At 31.0% G+C, this 19,994-nt stretch overlaps 1 protein-coding gene and 1 pseudogene across 1 annotated transcript; both read right to left on the bottom strand.

Annotated features, from left to right (window-relative positions):
- Positions 1-4,327: 4,327 nt before the first annotated feature.
- Positions 4,328-6,647, bottom strand: LOC129291339 (heat shock 70 kDa protein-like; annotated as a pseudogene).
- A 10,260-nt stretch (positions 6,648-16,907) lies between these two features.
- On the bottom strand, positions 16,908-19,607 carry LOC129291004 (heat shock 70 kDa protein-like). The gene has a single exon (XM_054928083.1). The coding sequence runs from the start codon at positions 19,239-19,241 to the stop codon at positions 17,274-17,276; it is 1,968 nt and encodes a 655-aa protein (XP_054784058.1). The 5' UTR covers positions 19,242-19,607; the 3' UTR covers positions 16,908-17,273.
- Positions 19,608-19,994: the final 387 nt, after the last annotated feature.

Genomic DNA, 19,994 nt, shown 5'->3' with positions numbered 1-19,994 from the left:
AATTTAAATTTAGTCATTTATTTTTTTTTTATGATGAGGCATTGAAAATTAATTTTATAAAAAAAATTAAATTTAAATTATTCAAATTAAGTAGTTAGAAAAGGAAGAAAATGAAAAGGAAAAAGACCTTCTACTCTAATTTTATTGAAGTTTTACCACTCATTTAACATAACTATACAAATAGACAGTGACTCTTTAAAATTATTAAAAAAATAAAAAAAATTCACCGTAAAGAATGGGATGATGACCTTTGACCAATTTTAGAAAGGGATGTGTTTCCGTTTTCATGTAAGGCCTTCATGGCTTCATCGTCCTGAAAGGGGCATATGGCCACTTGACCCTCAGCGTGTGGGCTCCACACGCCACATTGTCACACTCACCAACATTCATCCCCATGCCATACGTTTTACTAAGAAAAATAAGAGACCCCATCATACGTTAAAAATTAATAAGCAAAATTTAAAAAAAAAAGATGTGTACTTATTTTATTATATATATAATTAAATATAAATATATATGTTATATCAATAATATATATATATATATATATAGTTTTTTTCAATTATCATATATATTTTATTATTTGCATCCCCTAATTTCCCAAAAAAAAAAGAAAAAGAAAAACCTCGTCGGGTTTTCGTGAATGACAAGGAAATTAATGGCTCTTAAACTCATCTAGCTGTATTGTGATTGCTATTTACACAGAAAAGGAAGCAAGCCTTAGGGCTTATCATGATGGCTTATAACAAGGTTTTAAAAATGAACTGACCATTAAATCGATCAATCAAAATAGCAATTTACTATTCAATGATTGAACCGAAATTGAACTGTAGTTTAATCATTTATAATTAAATTATTATATTAAAAAATTTATATATTAAATATCATATTATAAGTAATATCTGTAAAATATTATTTTATAAGACTAAATTATTACACTCACTCTTCGAAATTATCAGGAAAATCAAAAATCTCATTATAAAAGATTAAATGATCACCTTTAACTATATCAATAGAAAAGCAAATAAATGTGTCAATCGATTTGCTCATCAAGCATCCTAAGATAACATCAATATTAGGATTTTAGACTGTCCAACAATAAATTATAAAAACTTTATAATTTTAAACATGATTTGATTTTTTTTTATGATTTTTTTATAATTTTGTATTAAAAAGAAGAGAAAGGAAAAGAAGAGGGAGGGAGAATGCTCTCCCTTGTCCAACAACTTTCCCTAAGTTGACACTTGCTACCACACTTATCATTTGGTCTATCTGATGTTTGGGCTGATTTAGCTTTGATATTGTTTGGGCCGTTCATTGCATCATTATGTAACTATGCGCTTTTGAGCTAGAAATTACAATTACTTTTTCTACATTTTATTCTCAATGCTCAATTATCTATGTTACAGTTTTTTTTTTTTTTTGAAGAGAGAAAATATAAAATTGAATCCCTACATTTTCTTCAAATTTTGTTATAGGTCACCGTTCTTTTTATCAATATTTCAGGTCCCCATATTTTTCTTGGTGTCTTAAATCTTTCTATGAGTGATGTTAACAGGATCTAGAACACTAAATATATATATATATATATATATATATATGAAGACCCAAACTATCAAAAAAAGTTATAAGAATCTATAATAAAAATTGAGCAAAGTACATGAATCTTAAGTTATATTTTTCCTTATGAAAATAAAAAGTTGCAGACAAAAAATTATTTAAAAAAAAAAACTTGCAAGCAAACTAAGATCACGTGCCTAAAAAAGTTCCTGAAACATCAAAGAAATTCATGTTAAATATGAAAATCAAACGTATATTCGATTGCTGTTTCTCCTGCAAGTCGTCACAAAATCCACATTCTCCACTCTGGAAGCAACTTAGTGCATTTCTTGGAAGCAAATAATGTTCCATGATTCCATATAAAACCTAAACAAATCTGATTGCCGCCACAAGTATGTGGGATCGAAATAATAAATTATCCAGAATAATTCAAGTGTCAAACCTACAAGAAAGTTAGGATTTATTAAACCAATTAAATTTAATCCCCTGTCCCGACACAGTATCATAATGGAATGAAAATTAAAAAAAAAATATTACCAAAATTCAATCTTTCTATCTCTTTCCAGTTTTCTTCGCACAGATATCGTTGACTTGTACGAAATATGGCTTACATACATACTTTCTGGAGTAGTCACCCAACACAAATGACATCAATCAGCTGCGAACAAATTTAATTACAAATACACCAATATAATGATCATTATCTCATGATTCTGCAGCATAATACATGGACATTGTTGAGAGCATGTTTTATTGGTTTCTCCATCAAATTTGAGTTATTGACAGAGAAAATATCCAATAACATATTAAACATATTAGCCCACTTTCTCAGTTTCTCCTGAGGTAAGCTTTCTTTCTTTTCTGTTTTTTTTTCCCCTTTGGGACCAACAAGGTTAGCTATAAATTAAACTTCATAAACCAATAGCAAAGTGAGATTTTTGAGGTCTTAAAAATGAATATCAGCCAATGGCAATGCAACCAATAATCGTTCGTAGGCTTGGATTGCAGTTTGCAAACACTGATAAAACTCAATTATTGTAATATAATTTATATTTAGATACTTCTTTTTAAAAAAATAAGTCAATTCGATGAGTTGGAATTCATTTGAAAGGTAATATAATTCAAAAGCAAATTTACATGTATAATGATTGAAAGAACACGAGTTTTATGATATACCCCCTCCATTAAGAAATTTACATGTACAGTTTTTAAAAAAATTAAATATTTAAAAATATAAAATATTTCTAACAATGTAATCATAGTATTTTTTTCAGAACTATCCTAATAAAAAAAAGAAACATTTTATATTTATTTTAAATTAAAACACCATATTAAATAAAAATAAATATAAAAAATAATATTAATTTAAAAATAAATAATTAGAGGATAAAATTTTTTAATATATTTACATTTTTAACGAAATATATATATATATATATATATATATATAACACTATAACTTGATCTTTTTAAGGAAAAATGTTACACATAAAATTTTAATTATAAAAATAAAATAAGAGGCGAAGGAAGGACTCAAAGCCAAAAGCTAAAAGCCACATTCAGCTTGCTTCAAACACAAGGATCCAACATGTTATTTAGGCAAAATTTTATCCAAACATTTAGGGAAAAAAAAAACATGTTAACTAGCTCCTGCCCCCCTAACTTCGGTTTGGATGCACAGAACATTAAATAAACCAAACATTCTAAATTCCATATTCTTTGATGACCTTTCTGCCCTAAACGCTACAAGACATTGAAGCTCACAGCACACAAGAATAGAGATTTACCAGATAGAAAACTATAGAACAGGCTTCCCCTGTGCATTTAATCCACGGGCAGATAATTCTATGGCTCTAGTACACGGTTCTCATGTTTGCAGAAAAGAGCTTTTTTTCTTCTTTTTTTGTCAAGTGATTATTGGAAAACTAACAGACACAAAAGGAATTCACCTTCGTCTAATAAAAGAAATAGGACTCAAAATGGCCAAAAGTTCTGCTTCCTGCAGCGTCCTTTGCCCGTGTACTAAATATAATCAGAATCTTAAGGACCAAATTAATTAGACATCAAGAGCAATCTTTCAACCTTAAAAAGTACTGCACAACGGTTTTAGATGAAATATGCACGTCCACAATTTTGGTGCACTAAACCAGTGCCTGTTACAATACAATACCTAAGATATGTACAGAAAGTTTCTGAAGCAAGACAGCCTGCAAAATCAGAATATATCAAGCTAATCTAACGTAGAGAACTAACTAGCTCCGTAACATAGAACTTTTCAGACAGTATCCAGATTGAGCACAAACTTGCCAGCTGATCTTTAGGCAGAAATTAAGTTTAACAATTCAGAATGCTTACCATAAACGTCTGCACATGCAGCTTCAATCTCATTACTGAACTCTATGTAACATTTCCAACACAATCATAAATTAATGAAGCTCTTCCAAAATAAATAAATAAGAAGTCAGAAGGAAATAGGAATAGAAGGAAACAACTAGCACAGCAGGATTCAATACAAAGTCTTCAACATGTTCGGAACAATACAAATGACCAAAAAATTCTTAACTTTGCTACAAATGAAATGGTTTGAACAAACTGCCGATCTGTCAGTACTACTTACCTTATCTTTTTCTTCTCTCTTAGCAAGGAGATTGGCAAGTAAAAGGATCATTAATTGGAACCAATTGTAGAGGCAAAATGTTCAACATAGGCATTGAAACTTCTTATAAGAATATAAGCCCGGCGGGGGGGGGGGGGGGAACGGTAAATGAAATATTCAATTTTTCATTGCAAAACTAAAAATACAAAGTCCACCTCTGATAGACTTATTTCATCTTTCAAGAGCATTCTGACTTACACAAGACATTATAAGACAACAGATTTAAGAAACAGAACCTTAGGACAGCCTTCCATGAACATTTAATCAACTTCTTCAATCTTAGGCCCCAGCGCCAGCAGCACCAGAGGATGCCTTGCTATAGCTACCATTAGGCATGCTAGCACCACCGTCCATGGGAACATCACCACCAGCACCCTGATACATCTTCGCTATAATGGGGTTGCACAGTCCTTCCAATTCTTTCAATTTGTCCTCAAATTCATCCACCTCCGCTAATTGGTTCCTGTCAAGCCACTCAATTGTTTCGTCAATGGCCTTCTGAATCTTCTGCTTATCCGAAGGATCCAATTTCCCAGCAAATTTCTCGTCCTTCACTGTGTTCCTCATGTTGTAGGCGTAGTTCTCAAGAGAGTTCTTGGCCTCTACCTTCTTCTTCACTTCCTCATCTTGTGCCTTATACTGCTCTGCCTCCTGCACCATCCTCTCAATCTCTTCTTTGCTCAATCTTCCTTTGTCATTTGTGATTGTGATCTTGTTCTTCACTCCTGCTGTTTTATCCTCGGCTGAAACATTCAATATGCCGTTCGCATCAATGTCGAAGCACACATTGATTTGTGGAACGCCTCTTGGTGCTGGAGGGATCCCTGTTAGCTCAAATTTTCCAAGCAAGTTGTTGTCCTTGGTCCTTGCCCTCTCACCTTCGTAAACCTGATCAGCACTCCAGGCTGATTGTCAGAGTATGTAGAGAAAATCTGCTCCTTCTTTGTGGGAATTGTCGTGTTTCTCGGAATCAGCACTGTCATCACACCTCCTGCAGTTTCAAGGCCGAGGCTGAGAGGGGTAACATCAAGCAGAAGCAAGTCTTGAACCTTCTCATTTCCATCACCAGTCAGAATTGCAGCTTGCACAGCAGCTCCATAGGCCACAGCTTCATCTGGGTTGATGCTCTTGCACAGCTCTTTGCCATTGAAGAAATCCTGAAGAAGCTGCTGCACTTTGGGAATCCTCGTAGACCCACCAACAAGAACAACTTCATGAACTCTACTCTTGTCGATCTTCGAGTCCCTAAGGCATTTCTCCACAGGTTCCATGCATTTTCTGAACAAGTCCATGTTCAATTCCTCAAACCTCGCCCTGGTAATTGTAGAGTAGAAGTCAATACCTTCGTAGAGGGAATCAATCTCAATTGTCGTCTGGGCTGTCGAAGACAGAGTCCTCTTTGCCCTCTCACATGCAGTCCTCAATCTTCTCAGAGCTCTTGCATTGGTGCTGATATCCTTCTTGTGCTTCCTCTTGAACTCTTGCACGAAGTGATTCACGAGCCTATTATCAAAATCTTCCCCTCCCAAGTGAGTATCTCCAGCTGTGGCCTTCACTTCGAAAATTCCCTCTTCAATGGTAAGCAGCGACACATCAAATGTACCTCCTCCAAGGTCGAAGATAAGCACGTTCTGTTCTCCAGACCTCGAAGCCTTCTTGTCCAAACCATAAGCAATGGCAGCTGCCGTTGGCTCGTTGATGATTCTCATCACATTAAGCCCAGCGATGGCACCAGCGTCCTTCGTGGCCTGTCTCTGAGAATCATTGAAATAAGCCGGCACAGTTACCACAGCGTTCTTCACATTTTGACCCAAATACGCCTCCGCAACTTCCTTCATTTTCGTCAGCACCATAGAAGAAATCTCTTCGGCCGCGAACTGTTTCTCCTCTCCTTTATATTGAACCACGATCATAGGCTTGTCGCCAGGACCTGGGATGACTTTGAACGGCCAGTGCTTCATGTCGCTTTGAACAGAAGGATCGGAGAATCGTCGGCCGATCAGTCGCTTGGCATCAAAGACAGTGTTCTGTGGATTCATCGCAACTTGGTTTTTGGCAGCATCTCCAATGAGACGCTCTGTATCAGTGAAAGCAACGTATGAAGGAGTGGTTCTGTTACCTTGATCATTAGCTATGATCTCAACTCGATCGTTCTGCCAAACACCCACACAGCTGTAGGTGGTGCCGAGGTCGATGCCAACAGCCTTGCCTTCCGTCTTGGCAACCATTGATGCAAGATAGCTATACTATGAATATAAAAAGATAGAATGTGGGGATTATGAAGGATAAAGAATTATTGGATTTACGAAGAAAGAACACGCGATATGCAGGTGCTTTGGAATCCGATTTGATTGGTGCGAGAGAAATGGAGGAAGAAATATATAGGAAGATAGAAAACGGAAAGAACATTCGAGAGATTAGTAGAAGCGAAGGCTTTGGAGAAGGATCTTTGAAACTGGAAATAGGTCTGATTAGATTGTTCTGGAGAGAATACGTCGGTTGACAGATGTAGTTTCTTTCCCTCCTAAGTTTGTTAAGCTATTAATATTATAAATTATAAAATAACACAGTGGGTGGCTTATAAGTAATTTTTCTAAATTTTATTTTAAATTAAATAAAATTTTAAATATTTTTAAATTTTTCGAATCTTAATGTTTTGATAAAAATATTTTATTTAAATTCTTTTGTGGACAATTTTTAATTTAATTTTTATTATTTAATAATATAATTTTGTTAAAAAAATTAAAAATCTATAAAATTATAGAAAATTTTAATATTAAAATATTTTATTTTTTTATTTCCTATTTCCAGTGTATTAAATATAAAAATTATTTAGTATACTTATATTATATTATTTTATGTAAATTTAAACTAAATAACAAGTTATTCTATTATAAAATTTAATATATAAATACATATTAAAAATATAAATAATAAATTATTTTATTTTGGAAAGTGTTGCCTTGATGAAAATAAAATTTTAAGGAAAATTTTATTTTGTAATGTATTACTCTTATACATATTAAAACGTATAAATAATTTATTATAAAAATAAAAAATAACTTACAAATTCTTACAATGTCTCTCAATTTTAAATTAATTTTTTTATTTTATTTAAATCAAGCTCTTATACTTTAATTCATATTTACCCATGAAGGTTAAAATTATTAATGAATGATCAATTTTTACAAAACAAAAATACTTTTGATATCTGTAGAAAATTTAATTTAATACTTTCTTCATTAAAAATGTAAAGCATTTTTAAAAAGTTGAATATTTAAAAATATAAAATATTTTTAGTCTTTTAAAATATAATCATTGTATTTTTTCCACAAGCATCACTATTGATAAATGATTTTATATTTATTGTAAGGTGTTTAAGAGGAGTAAATATTAAAAGACAGGGTTAATTTGAAAGTAAATAATTATTTTATTGAGGGTAAAATTTAATTAAAATACCTTATATTTTTTAATAAAATGAGTATAATATTTATATTTTTATTAAATTCTTTATTTATTTAATATTTAATTTTTCTTTATTAAATTCTTTATAAAAACAATATATGTGAAAAAAATTATTTAGAAGACTTATATTAAATTTGAATTATAAAAATTATATAATTAATTTTTAAATAATATAATTATTTAATAAAAATATAAAGTGATTAGTTTTTTTTTTTAAAAAAGGAATAATTCTAGAATTTTAATCTTTAGCAATTAACAAATCTAATGTATCAAATTGTAAGAGTTCAATTGAAATAAACTAAATTATAGAATCTCAATTTAAAATTGAAAAAAATTATAAAAACCTAAAAATTAATTTTTCAAAAATATATAAGTAAATTATATGTGAGTCAAGCTAAGTAGGACTGAATATAAAAAATATAACAACAAATTATTTTATTTATAATTTTTTATTTCAAGTGAATTAAATTTTCAAAAAAAATCTCACAGAGGTAAGATGTGTACTCTTTTTTTATTTGTTGTCTAAATTAAGTTTATAATTTTATTGTAGAGATTGTACCTATCATTTTTTTTAACTTATTTTACATCTAATGGATTTACCTAAACTGATACATGATTTTCTTTTAATCTTTCTGGGCTCAGGTCTTATATTAGGAAGTCTAGAAGTAGTATTATTTACCAACCCAATTTTTTTGCCTTTTCATTGGGATTGGCTCTTGTTTGTATATCTTTATTCTATATTTTATCAAACTCCCATTTTGTAGCTGCAGCACAGTTACTTATTTACGTAGGAGCTATAAACATTTTAATCATATTTGTTGTGATGTTCATAAATGGTTCAGAATATTACCAAGATTTTCATCAATTTTTTTAAGGTCCCTATACTCATTATGCCTAGCATTGAATAGACTAGGTATTCACCTTATCAATATCTCAAAATCTCAAATCAATGATGGGTTCTATTTGACGTCTAAATTAAATGTAACGAATGTCGATTTCGGGGAGAAGAAGAAAAGGGCAATTCTACTTCCATTCCGACTACTGCATTGTTCATTCTAATTCCTATTGCCTTCTTACTTATAATTTACGTAAAAACGGTAAGTCAAAGTGATTAATTTGACTTAAACTTGACTTCTTAGTTCTTATCAATGCAATGATGGAAGAGAGCAAGGGGATAAGAGAGAAAAGATTATATAAATCTATATAAAAGTCATCCACACCCTCTTTTTTTATTTTATTTATTGATTTTTTTAATTGAAACTAAATTTCGTTTGTTGATTAGGATTAAGTTCCATAAAAACACCCGCCTTTTTTGAAATATCCTGAACAGTTCCTGTAGGTTGAGCGCAACTCTTGGACTCTCGAATTTGGAATATCCTATTTTCACGCAATTCACAGGGTTCAACAAGCAATTGATATTTCACGATCAAGGGTGTAGTACTCTTTATAGTAGTGGTCTTATATCCACTATCATTTTCTAACAGGATTCACTTTTTTTGCCACACCAAAGAGGAAAGAAAATATTATTTCGCATATTGAAAATACGAATAACATGTGTCCATAATAAGAAAATATATGCGAACTCATTTTGTTTCCGCACAAATTACTTTAAAATTTGTTATTTTGTGCATATTTAAATTATAAGAGTAAAATACACTGACATTCCCTCTGTTATATCATAATTGCTTATACTTCTCTTCAATTTTTAAAACCCCTGCGAATGTTTCTTGGAATTATTTAATGTATTTTACTCAAAATATAAATAATAATTAATTAATCATTTTATGTAAATTTTTCCCCACATAATTAAAAATTAAATTCCTAAAAAATCCAGTCAATTAAATACTTAATTTTTAATTTTTACCTTTCATTTAAATTAAAATATTAATTTCATTACATATTTTAAAAGCTATTATTTCTACTATATAAGTATTATATCCACCATCATTTTCTAGCATAGATAGTACATCTATTGTTTTTATTATGAATCTCACATAATGTTTTGAATATTAAAATTTTTAAAATTAAATTTTTATTCTCATTATAAATTTCATATTTATCATTTTTATTGAGTCTTATCTCGATTATTTTTCTTACTATTGGCTCCTACAAATCTTCCTTATAATTGAATTAATAATCATTTTATTTTACTCAAAATATAAATAAAAACTTATTATTTTATGAATTTTTATCCCACATAATTAAATTTAAATTTTTTAAAAATAGTAAATAAAAACTTATTATTTTATGAATTTTTATCCCACATAATTAAAATTAAATTTTTTTAAAATCCTGTCATTTAAATACTTATTTTTTTAATTTTCATTTAAATTAAATTTATAATTTCATTGCACATCCTATTATTTTTATTACAATTCTCATATCCGCCATCATTTTCTTGTATGGATCTTACAACTATTATTTTTTTTTTCGTGAGTTCCACATAATTTTTCACAATATAAAAATTTATTTTTTTTACATTTTTAAAATTAAGTTTGTAATCTCACAACAAATTTCATATTTATTATTTTTTTTGGTAAGACCATATTTATTATTTGTTAACTCTTATATATATATATATATATATTTTATTATGGAACTCACACCTATTTCTTTTAATAATGTTGGTCCCACATTATCATACAAAACATAAAATAAAAAAAATTATTTTTACAATATTGTAAAGAACTTTTTAAAAACATGTGAATCAACCATATTTTAATGTAACTAGATTTATACCCAGTGCCATGCACGAAAATAGTTTAGTTTTTGAAAATAAAAATAAATATAAATATTAAAAAAATATTTTTATATAGATATAGATTCTCCCTCTATTAAAAAATATCATATATTTTTAACTAAATCTCATCCTAATCAAACAAATCTCATTTTTTTATATTTATCTCTATTTAATTAGATGTTTCACCCTAAAATAAATATAAAGTGATTTATTTAATAGAATTTTTTTAAAAAAATAATGATTACACTTTAAAATATTAAAAATACTTTACATTTTTAATATCTAACCCCTCAAAAAATATCTTAAATGGATAGAGTATATAAAAAATACTTTGTATATCTAACATCTATTATTTTATTAAAAATCTTATATTCACCATCAATTGTTGGTGCAAAATCCTACATGATCTCTTAAAATATAAAAATATTATTATTTTTTACACCTTATTTAAATTTTTAAAATTTATAAATATAGACCCCACTCATATTTTTAATGGTAGGTCTTACACACCACTTTTTTAAAATACACTTCTTCAATTTTTTAAAAGTCAAGTTTATTAAAACATTGCATTCTCTCTATTAACTTTAGAGCCTCAATTCATACAAAGTTTAAAATATCTAAACATAAAAAAAAATTATAGTCAAGCATGACTCTTAACACTTTTAGCTTTTGAATTTATTTAAACTGATTTAACTATCCCAAATTATTAAAAATTATTTTATTTTATATTTCTCTTTATTGAGTCTATACTTTGCTTCTTTGAACATCTTTTTTGGCCAATTTATGTATTTAATTTTTAAAAAAGTTACAAAATAAATACATTTGAATAATAAAAAATTAATTTTTTGATAATTTAAATAATTTTTGGACAACATTTATATTGAAATAAAGGTATTTTAGTCCAACATAGGTGACTTAATAGTCTACTAATAATTAGGTGGATGAAAATAAAATATTAAAAATAAAAGGAGGGCTTGTATTTTATAACCATCCATATTAAAAAATATTTATATAAGCTTGAAAATATAAAAGAAAAGCATTATTAATTAAGATAAAAATAGATAAAATATTTTTATTTTTTTAAGTGTCTTTAGTTTTGTACACACCATACTCATCTAAAAAAAAAATCAAAAGAAAACGTTAGATTCATAAAAAAAAAAAAAAAATTGAAAGTCAGATGGTACTGTGCATGATGGTACCAAATTTAAAAAAGAAAAAAAAGGAAACATTATATTCATATAAAAAAAATGTGAAAAGTGGGATAATATTGTGCATGCAAGCAAGCTTGTTAAATTCAAGAGTTTAAGTATATTCATAAAAAGAATGTAAACTTGAATTGTAAATTTATAAATATTTATTTTTATTAATAAATAATTATTAAAATATGATTGTAATTTAAATTAAATATATCAAAAGTGTAAATTATTAAAATTAAACACATCTACATTGATAAATTATCGTATATAAGATATAAAAATTTTAAAATAGAGAACCTTATTTTTGGTGTTTTTGGTTTTATTTTTTATTAATATTATTTTTGTATTTCAATTTTTTTTCTTTAAACCAAATCTTATAACTTTTTATGAACTAATTTTTTATAGTATATATTTAATTCGTTCAACTAAAAAAAATTAACGAGCTTAACAAGTTTAATCAATTTTAACCTGAGTTTATGAATTAGTTGACATGATTTTATAAGTTAGAAACGTAAAAATAATAAACTCAAAGGTAAACTCATGAGTTTAACTGAGTTTGTATTGAGTCTAAATTTATAAATAAATTGACACAATTTTATAAATTAAAAACATGAAAATGTTAAACTTATAAAATTAATTCGAGAATTTAATTTAAAAATAAAAAATAAAAAGTCGGATCTGACAGTGTTAAAATGGCAGAAGATTTTTTTTTTAAAAAAAAGGAAAATTGGGGGCATTTTGGAAAGTTCACTTCATTCACTGTTCACGTTATATAGATATAGATTAACAATTACAATATGGCATAAAAAGTGTAAGATTTAAGATATTTATATTTATTATATTTAAAGAAAAACTATGCGTTTGAAACATAAAAAAGTTCTAAAATTAGCGGACCTCCCTCCGAGACTAAATTGATGTTTGCGTCTGAAAATTCTCTGCAACATTCTGAAGCTTCTAGAAAACACCTAACTTGGTGGGATCTTTTTTTTTTTTTTTTTTTGTGACTACAAGGCCACGGCAAAACCATACAGGAAACTATAATCTAATCGTATTTAAAACGATGAGGTTGATACAGTCAATTAGAGGAACATCAAAAATGGTAGCTTCAAAAGTGTCGTGTGTCGATCGGTGGGCCAAGAGGTCCACACATCTATTGACTTCTCTATAGACATGTCAAAGGTAACAACCCAATTTCTCATAGTGAGTTCCTTCATCTTTTTGATAACACTAGATAATGGGTGATTTTCAGAACACGTGCTGTTAATGATTGATAAAGCTTCTATCGAGTTCGTGTGGACATTGACTTTATTTAATTTCATATTCCAGTAAAGGTTGAGACCTTCAAAAATTCTATAAATTCAGCTGAAGTGCTTGGTTGATATTCAAGGAATTTGGAGAATCCTTTAATCCAATTTCCTTTGTCATATCTGATGATGTCACCACAAGCTGCAACTCCATTGATGTTGACTGAGCCGTCAGTGTCGAGTCTAACCCAATCATGTTCTGGTGGGCTCCATTTGACTTCACTAGCAGTATCATTCCTATTCGAGCGGAAGGTTTTGCACAAAGCCTTAAGTCATTATTAATTTGTTGGGTGCTAGAGAAGGCAATGTCATTGTCTGCAATATCATCTTCGAAGTATAACTTCTTGCATCTATTCTTCTAGATATTTCAACAAGCTTGAGCAAAAAATTTCTGCCATGGCATTCTTCTTGTATTTAAGCTACCTGCTTTAACTTTTGCATTCCAGACTATCCAATCCTGCACATTAAGTGAGAAAATGTGTTAATTTTAGTATGCTTAACTAATTTTGTCCAAACCTCTTTAACTTCTTGATAGTCACCTAAAATATGAATAGAAGAGTCAGAAGAGTTACAACCAAAAAGATAGGAATATTGTTGGCCAATATTTCCAAGTGTATATCAATAACTTGGTGGGATCTTTTGCTCACGCACGATCATCATACTTAACTAGTGTCTAGTTCATTATAATGCACCGATGTATTTCCTAGAAAACTAATTTTAATAATTTAAATTTAAAATTTTTAACATGCAATTTTTTATATAATTTTTTTTATTTCATCTCTTGAAAAATTTATGTTATTATCACCTCTTACTCAAGTTAACAGCAACGGCTCACAAATATGCCAGAAATATTTTTAATATATTTATTTAATATAACTGTACGTCTCAGGATTTGAATTCAAGAATTGAGTCTCCAAAATAAGCTTATTCAATTCTTTTGAACAGTAAACCAAGCACCCTCTCAGTGGAATATCAGGTTCTACCAAGGTATGTAAAACCGAACTGATTATTAAATCAGTCATGACACTGGATCACGGGTTAGTGGTTCAATCGAGGTTGAACCGGTGGCAAACCGATCATAATTAAAATAATATAATTTAAATAAAAAAACATTAATTATAAAAACATTCAACCAAATCTAACCACTCAAAGTCTAACAATAATAAAATATTATATTTTTGAACTTAGCATGCTCTGCCTCTAATTTTTCATTTTTTAATTTCAATTTCACTTTTTTTGTTATCTTATTTCTGAACTCAAAGCTCTGAAAAATTAAAAATAAAAAAACAACGTCGTTTTGGGGTAAAAGTCTGAAAAAATAATAACCCAGTTAACCCGTCAACCCACCGGGTTATCCGGGTTATACTGAGTTGACCGGGTTACACCAATTCACTCCCTCACCGGGTTAAGAGTAAACCCAGACCGAACAAGAGACCAGGTCATCAATAAACCTAGGCCGGTCCGGTCCGTTTTTAATATTATGGGTTCTACTATCTAAGATAAAGGAGTAAATGAGTTCAAAATTGATCCAAATTATTTTTTTTTTGGCCAGCCGATCAAAATCAATTTATTAAAAACCAATACTGACCCTGCAAACATCTATCAAAAGTTGACTTCGACTAAGGCTTGAAAAACCTAAGGCTTGACCTGGTTTTTCTTTCTTCTCTTATTATTTTTTTTTTTTGGGGGGGGGGGGCATGACTTGGTTTTTCAATTCTCCTAATTGGTTTGGATCAATTTCAATTTTCACTTCTTGAAAGTTGAACCAGACATACTTAGATTTAGCTAGACCTTTTTGAACTATTAAATTTCATTTCAAGCTCTATTTTAAAAACCCAATAAACCGGTTTTCCCCCCCTGATTTAAGACCTCTTAGAGATCAATTATATCATAAAAATAACATAACAAACTAGTAAAAATTAATTTTTTGAAATGTGATTTTAAGAATATTGATTTTTATTTTAAAAATATTAATATTCTATTATAAAAATTAATTAAAAATATAAAAAAAAGATAACGTAATTGTATGTACATCTTTAAATTGTAATTAAATTAAATAATAAAATAAAAAAGCTTATATAGTTAACTCTATATATTTAAAATGTTTGTTTCCAATAAAAAGAAAATATTTTTTTACCCAACATTAAAGCACAGTTCAAATCTCATTATTGATATTAACTCTATAAATTTTTCAAGTTATGATACTTATTCTATTCTTATCGCAAAAACTCAACTCTAAATTTTCTGAGTGGAACTCATCCAAATTTTCATTATTAAAAAGAAAATGAAGTGCACTGACGCGGGAAAAAAAACACATGTTCGGACCTAATCAAACAAAAAACCAAATGAATGAAGATTGACAAATAATTTCGGGCTAGAAATTCGCAAGTCTATAGAATGTAAGAAAAAGCCCACGGTTGTATTGGTGGACAAAAATTGAATCCTCTTTTACTCAGCACATTGGCCCGTTGTTATTAATCGAGCTTTCAGCTTGTCATAGTCGGACTTTTAGTTTGACTTTGGTCAGGCTTGATGTCAACAAATCTATCAATAATTATAACTCTATTTCTGGACTCATTCAAAATGGTTAAGAAAATTGAATAAACAGCTTTACCAAAGTACCTTGGTTATCACCCGTACACCATAGCTGAACCTATAATTCTAAAAAAGTATCTACCTTAGATGAAATAGCAAGCTCACTTAAATTAACATTTACTTAAATTCTTTTAAAGTACTCATTCTCATCCGACATGAATTCTTTCAAAAGTCTCTACTCTCCATTGTCTTAGAAAATTTTAAAGATATCACAATGAAAAACTAAGCGGTCACTTTCAATTATATATATAGAAAAACGAATCAATACATTAATTAACTTACTCACCATATGATGATAGTTAAGATACTAAGACTTTTGATATTCCTCTGCCTGCATGTACGGACCTTTTGTAGTATGACATGATCTAATTAGCTATCTTTTTGCATGAATTTTTGTTTGTGGCCTTGTATCCTCAAAAAAAAAACAAAGAAAGAAAGTTCAAAAAGGAAAAGATTTAGTTTCACATCACCAAGGGGCAAAAAAAAAAAAAAAACAAAAGAAGAGAAATTATGTATACAAAATGTGTACTATAGTTTCATCTTTGAATTCCATGTAAATTCCAAAACCAACCCTTTAAGTAATAATTTTCCATCTAAAATACATGCAATTCTATTAAAGACGTGATGGTGAATATACAGATAAATAGATGGGTCATATGGCTATAATAATTTATGTATTCTACAAATTAAATATTAATTAATATTTTCAAACTAATCTTCCCCTTTGGTGCAAGATTGAAATTGGAAGTAATGAAAAATCACGCACAATGCTACTCCTTGTCCTTTTAACATACCATGAGGGAAAACGGCAACAATTCATGTGATGATACAGTGTTATTACCATTGCTCCCTTAGTTATTGACACTGAGAAACATGATAGGCCGAATGCAAGTCTGAGACTTTTGTTGTCTTAAAGAAAATTTTTGCTAGAAGAAATTTAGAGCATTCCTTGTCATGAAAATGTTCTACAATCTATTCTCATAACCACCATTATTTCAAACCAAACAGACATGTTTGGTTGGTTTCTTTATCAATACTCAGTTATTAACATTGAAAGGAAATCCAGAAGCTCCAAAACCCCAATTGCGAGTAGAGAATTTTGTCTTATAGGTTAATATTAGCCCACGGTAACTGCTAAACGCGAGCTAAATAGCTACATTGCCTTCAAAAAGCAGTCAGCCACCATAAGGAATAATTAGTGCTTGTCTGCTCCAATTTTCACTTTCACATGCCAAAACTAAATTACAGGTAGAGTTGACATCTGATGCACTTACTCTTCAGTGACCTCTCAGAACTTGACACAACATGCTCAAGCAAAAGACAAGGCAAAAGAAATGTAAGTTTCACATACGAAAACTGATTTTTCAGGGAGAAAAAATACTGAGAACAGATTTCATTTGAACATTTAAACCACAAAACTTGATATACCTACTGCAAGTCCAGATTTTTGTGTCCTGTAAAGAATACTAGCCAATATACAGCCAATGCTGATGCTTAACGTTTGGCTTCAAAAAAATTACATGTCAACCACAAGGAAAATTTCCCCGTCAGAATCCCCAAGAAAACAAAAGAAAAGAAAAGAAATCTACGCAGTTTATTCACTCTCTCATACAAACATAAAAACTACAAGATTCACATCACACAATCTTCAATGCCCTTCCAGAACACGATGCAACATACCCTAAAAACTAGACATTACATGTTTAAAATGCAAGGGCTGATTTATCAGAGAGAAAGCGGAATCTTCCCTTGGACGTTTAATCAACTTCTTCAATCTTGGGCCCTGCACCTGCATCACCAGAGGATGATTTGCTGTAGCCACCACCAGGCATGCTAGCGCCACCGTCCATGGGCACATCGCCACCAGTACCCTGATACATCTTACCAATAATTGGGTTGCACAAGCCTTCCAATTCCTTCAATTTGTCCTCAAACTCTTCCACTTCTGCTAGTTGGTTCCTGTCAAGCCACTCAATTGTTTCGTCAATGGCCTTCTCAATCTTCTGCTTATCTGAAGGATCCAATTTCCCAGCAAATTTCTCGTCCTTCACTGTGTTCCTCATGTTGTAGGCGTAGTTCTCAAGAGAGTTCTTGGCCTCTACCTTCTTCTTCACTTCCTCATCTTGTGCCTTATACTGCTCTGCCTCCTGCACCATCCTCTCAATCTCTTCTTTGCTCAATCTTCCTTTGTCATTTGTGATTGTGATCTTGTTCTTCACTCCTGCTGTTTTATCCTCGGCTGAAACATTCAATATGCCGTTCGCATCAATGTCGAAGCACACATTGATTTGTGGAACGCCTCTTGGTGCTGGAGGGATCCCTGTGAGCTCAAATTTTCCAAGCAAGTTGTTGTCCTTGGTCCTTGCCCTCTCACCTTCGTAAACCTGGATCAGCACTCCAGGCTGATTGTCAGAGTATGTAGAGAAAATCTGCTCCTTCTTTGTGGGAATTGTCGTGTTTCTCGGAATCAGCACTGTCATCACACCTCCTGCAGTTTCAAGGCCGAGGCTGAGAGGAGTAACATCAAGCAGAAGCAAGTCTTGGACCTTCTGGTTTCCTTCACCAGTCAGAATTGCGGCTTGCACGGCGGCTCCATAGGCCACAGCTTCATCTGGGTTTATGCTCTTGCACAGCTCTTTGCCATTGAAGAAATCCTGAAGAAGCTGCTGCACTTTGGGAATCCTCGTAGACCCACCAACAAGAACAACCTCATGAACTCTACTCTTGTCAATCTTCGAGTCCCTAAGGCATTTCTCCACAGGTTCCATGCATTTTCTGAACAAGTCCATGTTCAATTCCTCAAATCTCGCCCTGGTAATTGTAGAGTAGAAGTCAATACCTTCGTAAAGGGAATCAATCTCAATTGTCGTCTGCGCTGTCGAAGACAGAGTCCTCTTTGCCCTCTCACATGCAGTCCTCAATCTTCTCAAAGCTCTTGCATTGGTGCTGATATCCTTCTTGTGCTTCCTCTTGAACTCTTGCACGAAGTGACTGACGAGCCTATTATCAAAATCTTCACCTCCCAAGTGAGTATCTCCGGCTGTGGCCTTCACTTCGAAGATTCCCTCTTCAATTGTGAGCAGCGACACATCAAATGTACCTCCTCCAAGGTCGAAGATAAGCACGTTCTGTTCTCCAGACCTCGAAGCCTTCTTGTCCAAACCATAAGCAATGGCAGCTGCCGTTGGCTCGTTGATGATTCTCATCACATTAAGCCCAGCGATGGCACCAGCGTCTTTGGTGGCCTGTCTCTGAGAATCATTGAAATAAGCCGGCACAGTTACCACAGCGTTCTTCACAGTTTGACCCAAATATGCCTCCGCGACTTCCTTCATTTTCGTCAGCACCATGGAAGAAATCTCCTCGGCCGCGAACTGTTTCTCCTCTCCTTTATATTGAACCACGATCATAGGCTTGTCGCCAGGACCTGGGATAACTTTGAACGGCCAGTGCTTCATGTCGCTTTGAACAGAAGGATCGGAGAATCGTCGGCCGATCAGTCGCTTGGCATCAAAAACGGTGTTCTGAGGATTCATCGCAACTTGGTTCTTGGCAGCATCTCCAATGAGACGCTCTGTATCAGTGAAAGCAACGTAAGAAGGAGTGGTTCTGTTACCTTGATCATTAGCTATAATCTCGACGCGATCGTTCTGCCAAACACCCACACAGCTGTAGGTGGTTCCAAGGTCGATGCCAACAGCCCTGCCCTCAGTCTTGGAAGCCATTGATGCAAGAAATCGAGAAAGAATTATAGGATTTGTGATTTCAGATGAATGAAGAAGAATCAGAAAGAAACGGAATTAGTAGGACACGGATAATTTCGATACAGAAGATTCTCACACTCGGTTTTGATGGTTAAGAGAGACACGGAGGGAGAGATATATACAAAGAAAAGAAGGGTTTGGAAAATTCGAGAGGGAAGTAGAAGAGAGGACTACGAAGAAAAGATCTTCAGAACATGAAATAGGAGCCGCTAGAGAGTTCTGGAGAGGTAGACGTCGGTTAATTGACTCGGATCCTTCCCTCTCAATTTCGTTGAGCCGTTATGGAGTAGACCGAATCATGTCATCCGCAATCCCGTACTAAAAATTGTTTTGTCTTTTTTCTTTTTTAAAAAAATTAATTTGTAAAACAATTTTTAAAAATTATTTTTAATACAAAAATGAAAATTTATTAATTATATTAAGTTGAAAATAATTTTGGAATGATTGAAGTAAACAAAACTCTTTTATTTTTTTTATTACAAATAGGAGAATACAAAACTCTTTTAAATTTTGAGATGTAAATACAAAGTCTTTATTATTTTTAAAAGTTTAAAATTAATATTTTTAATATTTTTATGTTTTTTTATGTCTCAAGTAGACATGTTATATTAAAAAAAACACATAACAACTTATGTGAAAATGATAATAGATTTATCAAATTTTGTATAAATTTGTTATTATTATTATTATTAGTTTACATTAAATGTCATATAA

This window comes from Prosopis cineraria, unplaced genomic scaffold (assembly GCF_029017545.1).
Source record: "Prosopis cineraria cultivar Desert tree isolate PC_DT_omini unplaced genomic scaffold, ASM2901754v1 PC13, whole genome shotgun sequence".
Lineage (NCBI taxonomy): Eukaryota > Viridiplantae > Streptophyta > Magnoliopsida > Fabales > Fabaceae > Prosopis > Prosopis cineraria.
Note: the sequence above shows the minus strand (reverse complement) of the source record. Positions and strands in the feature narration are given on the sequence as shown.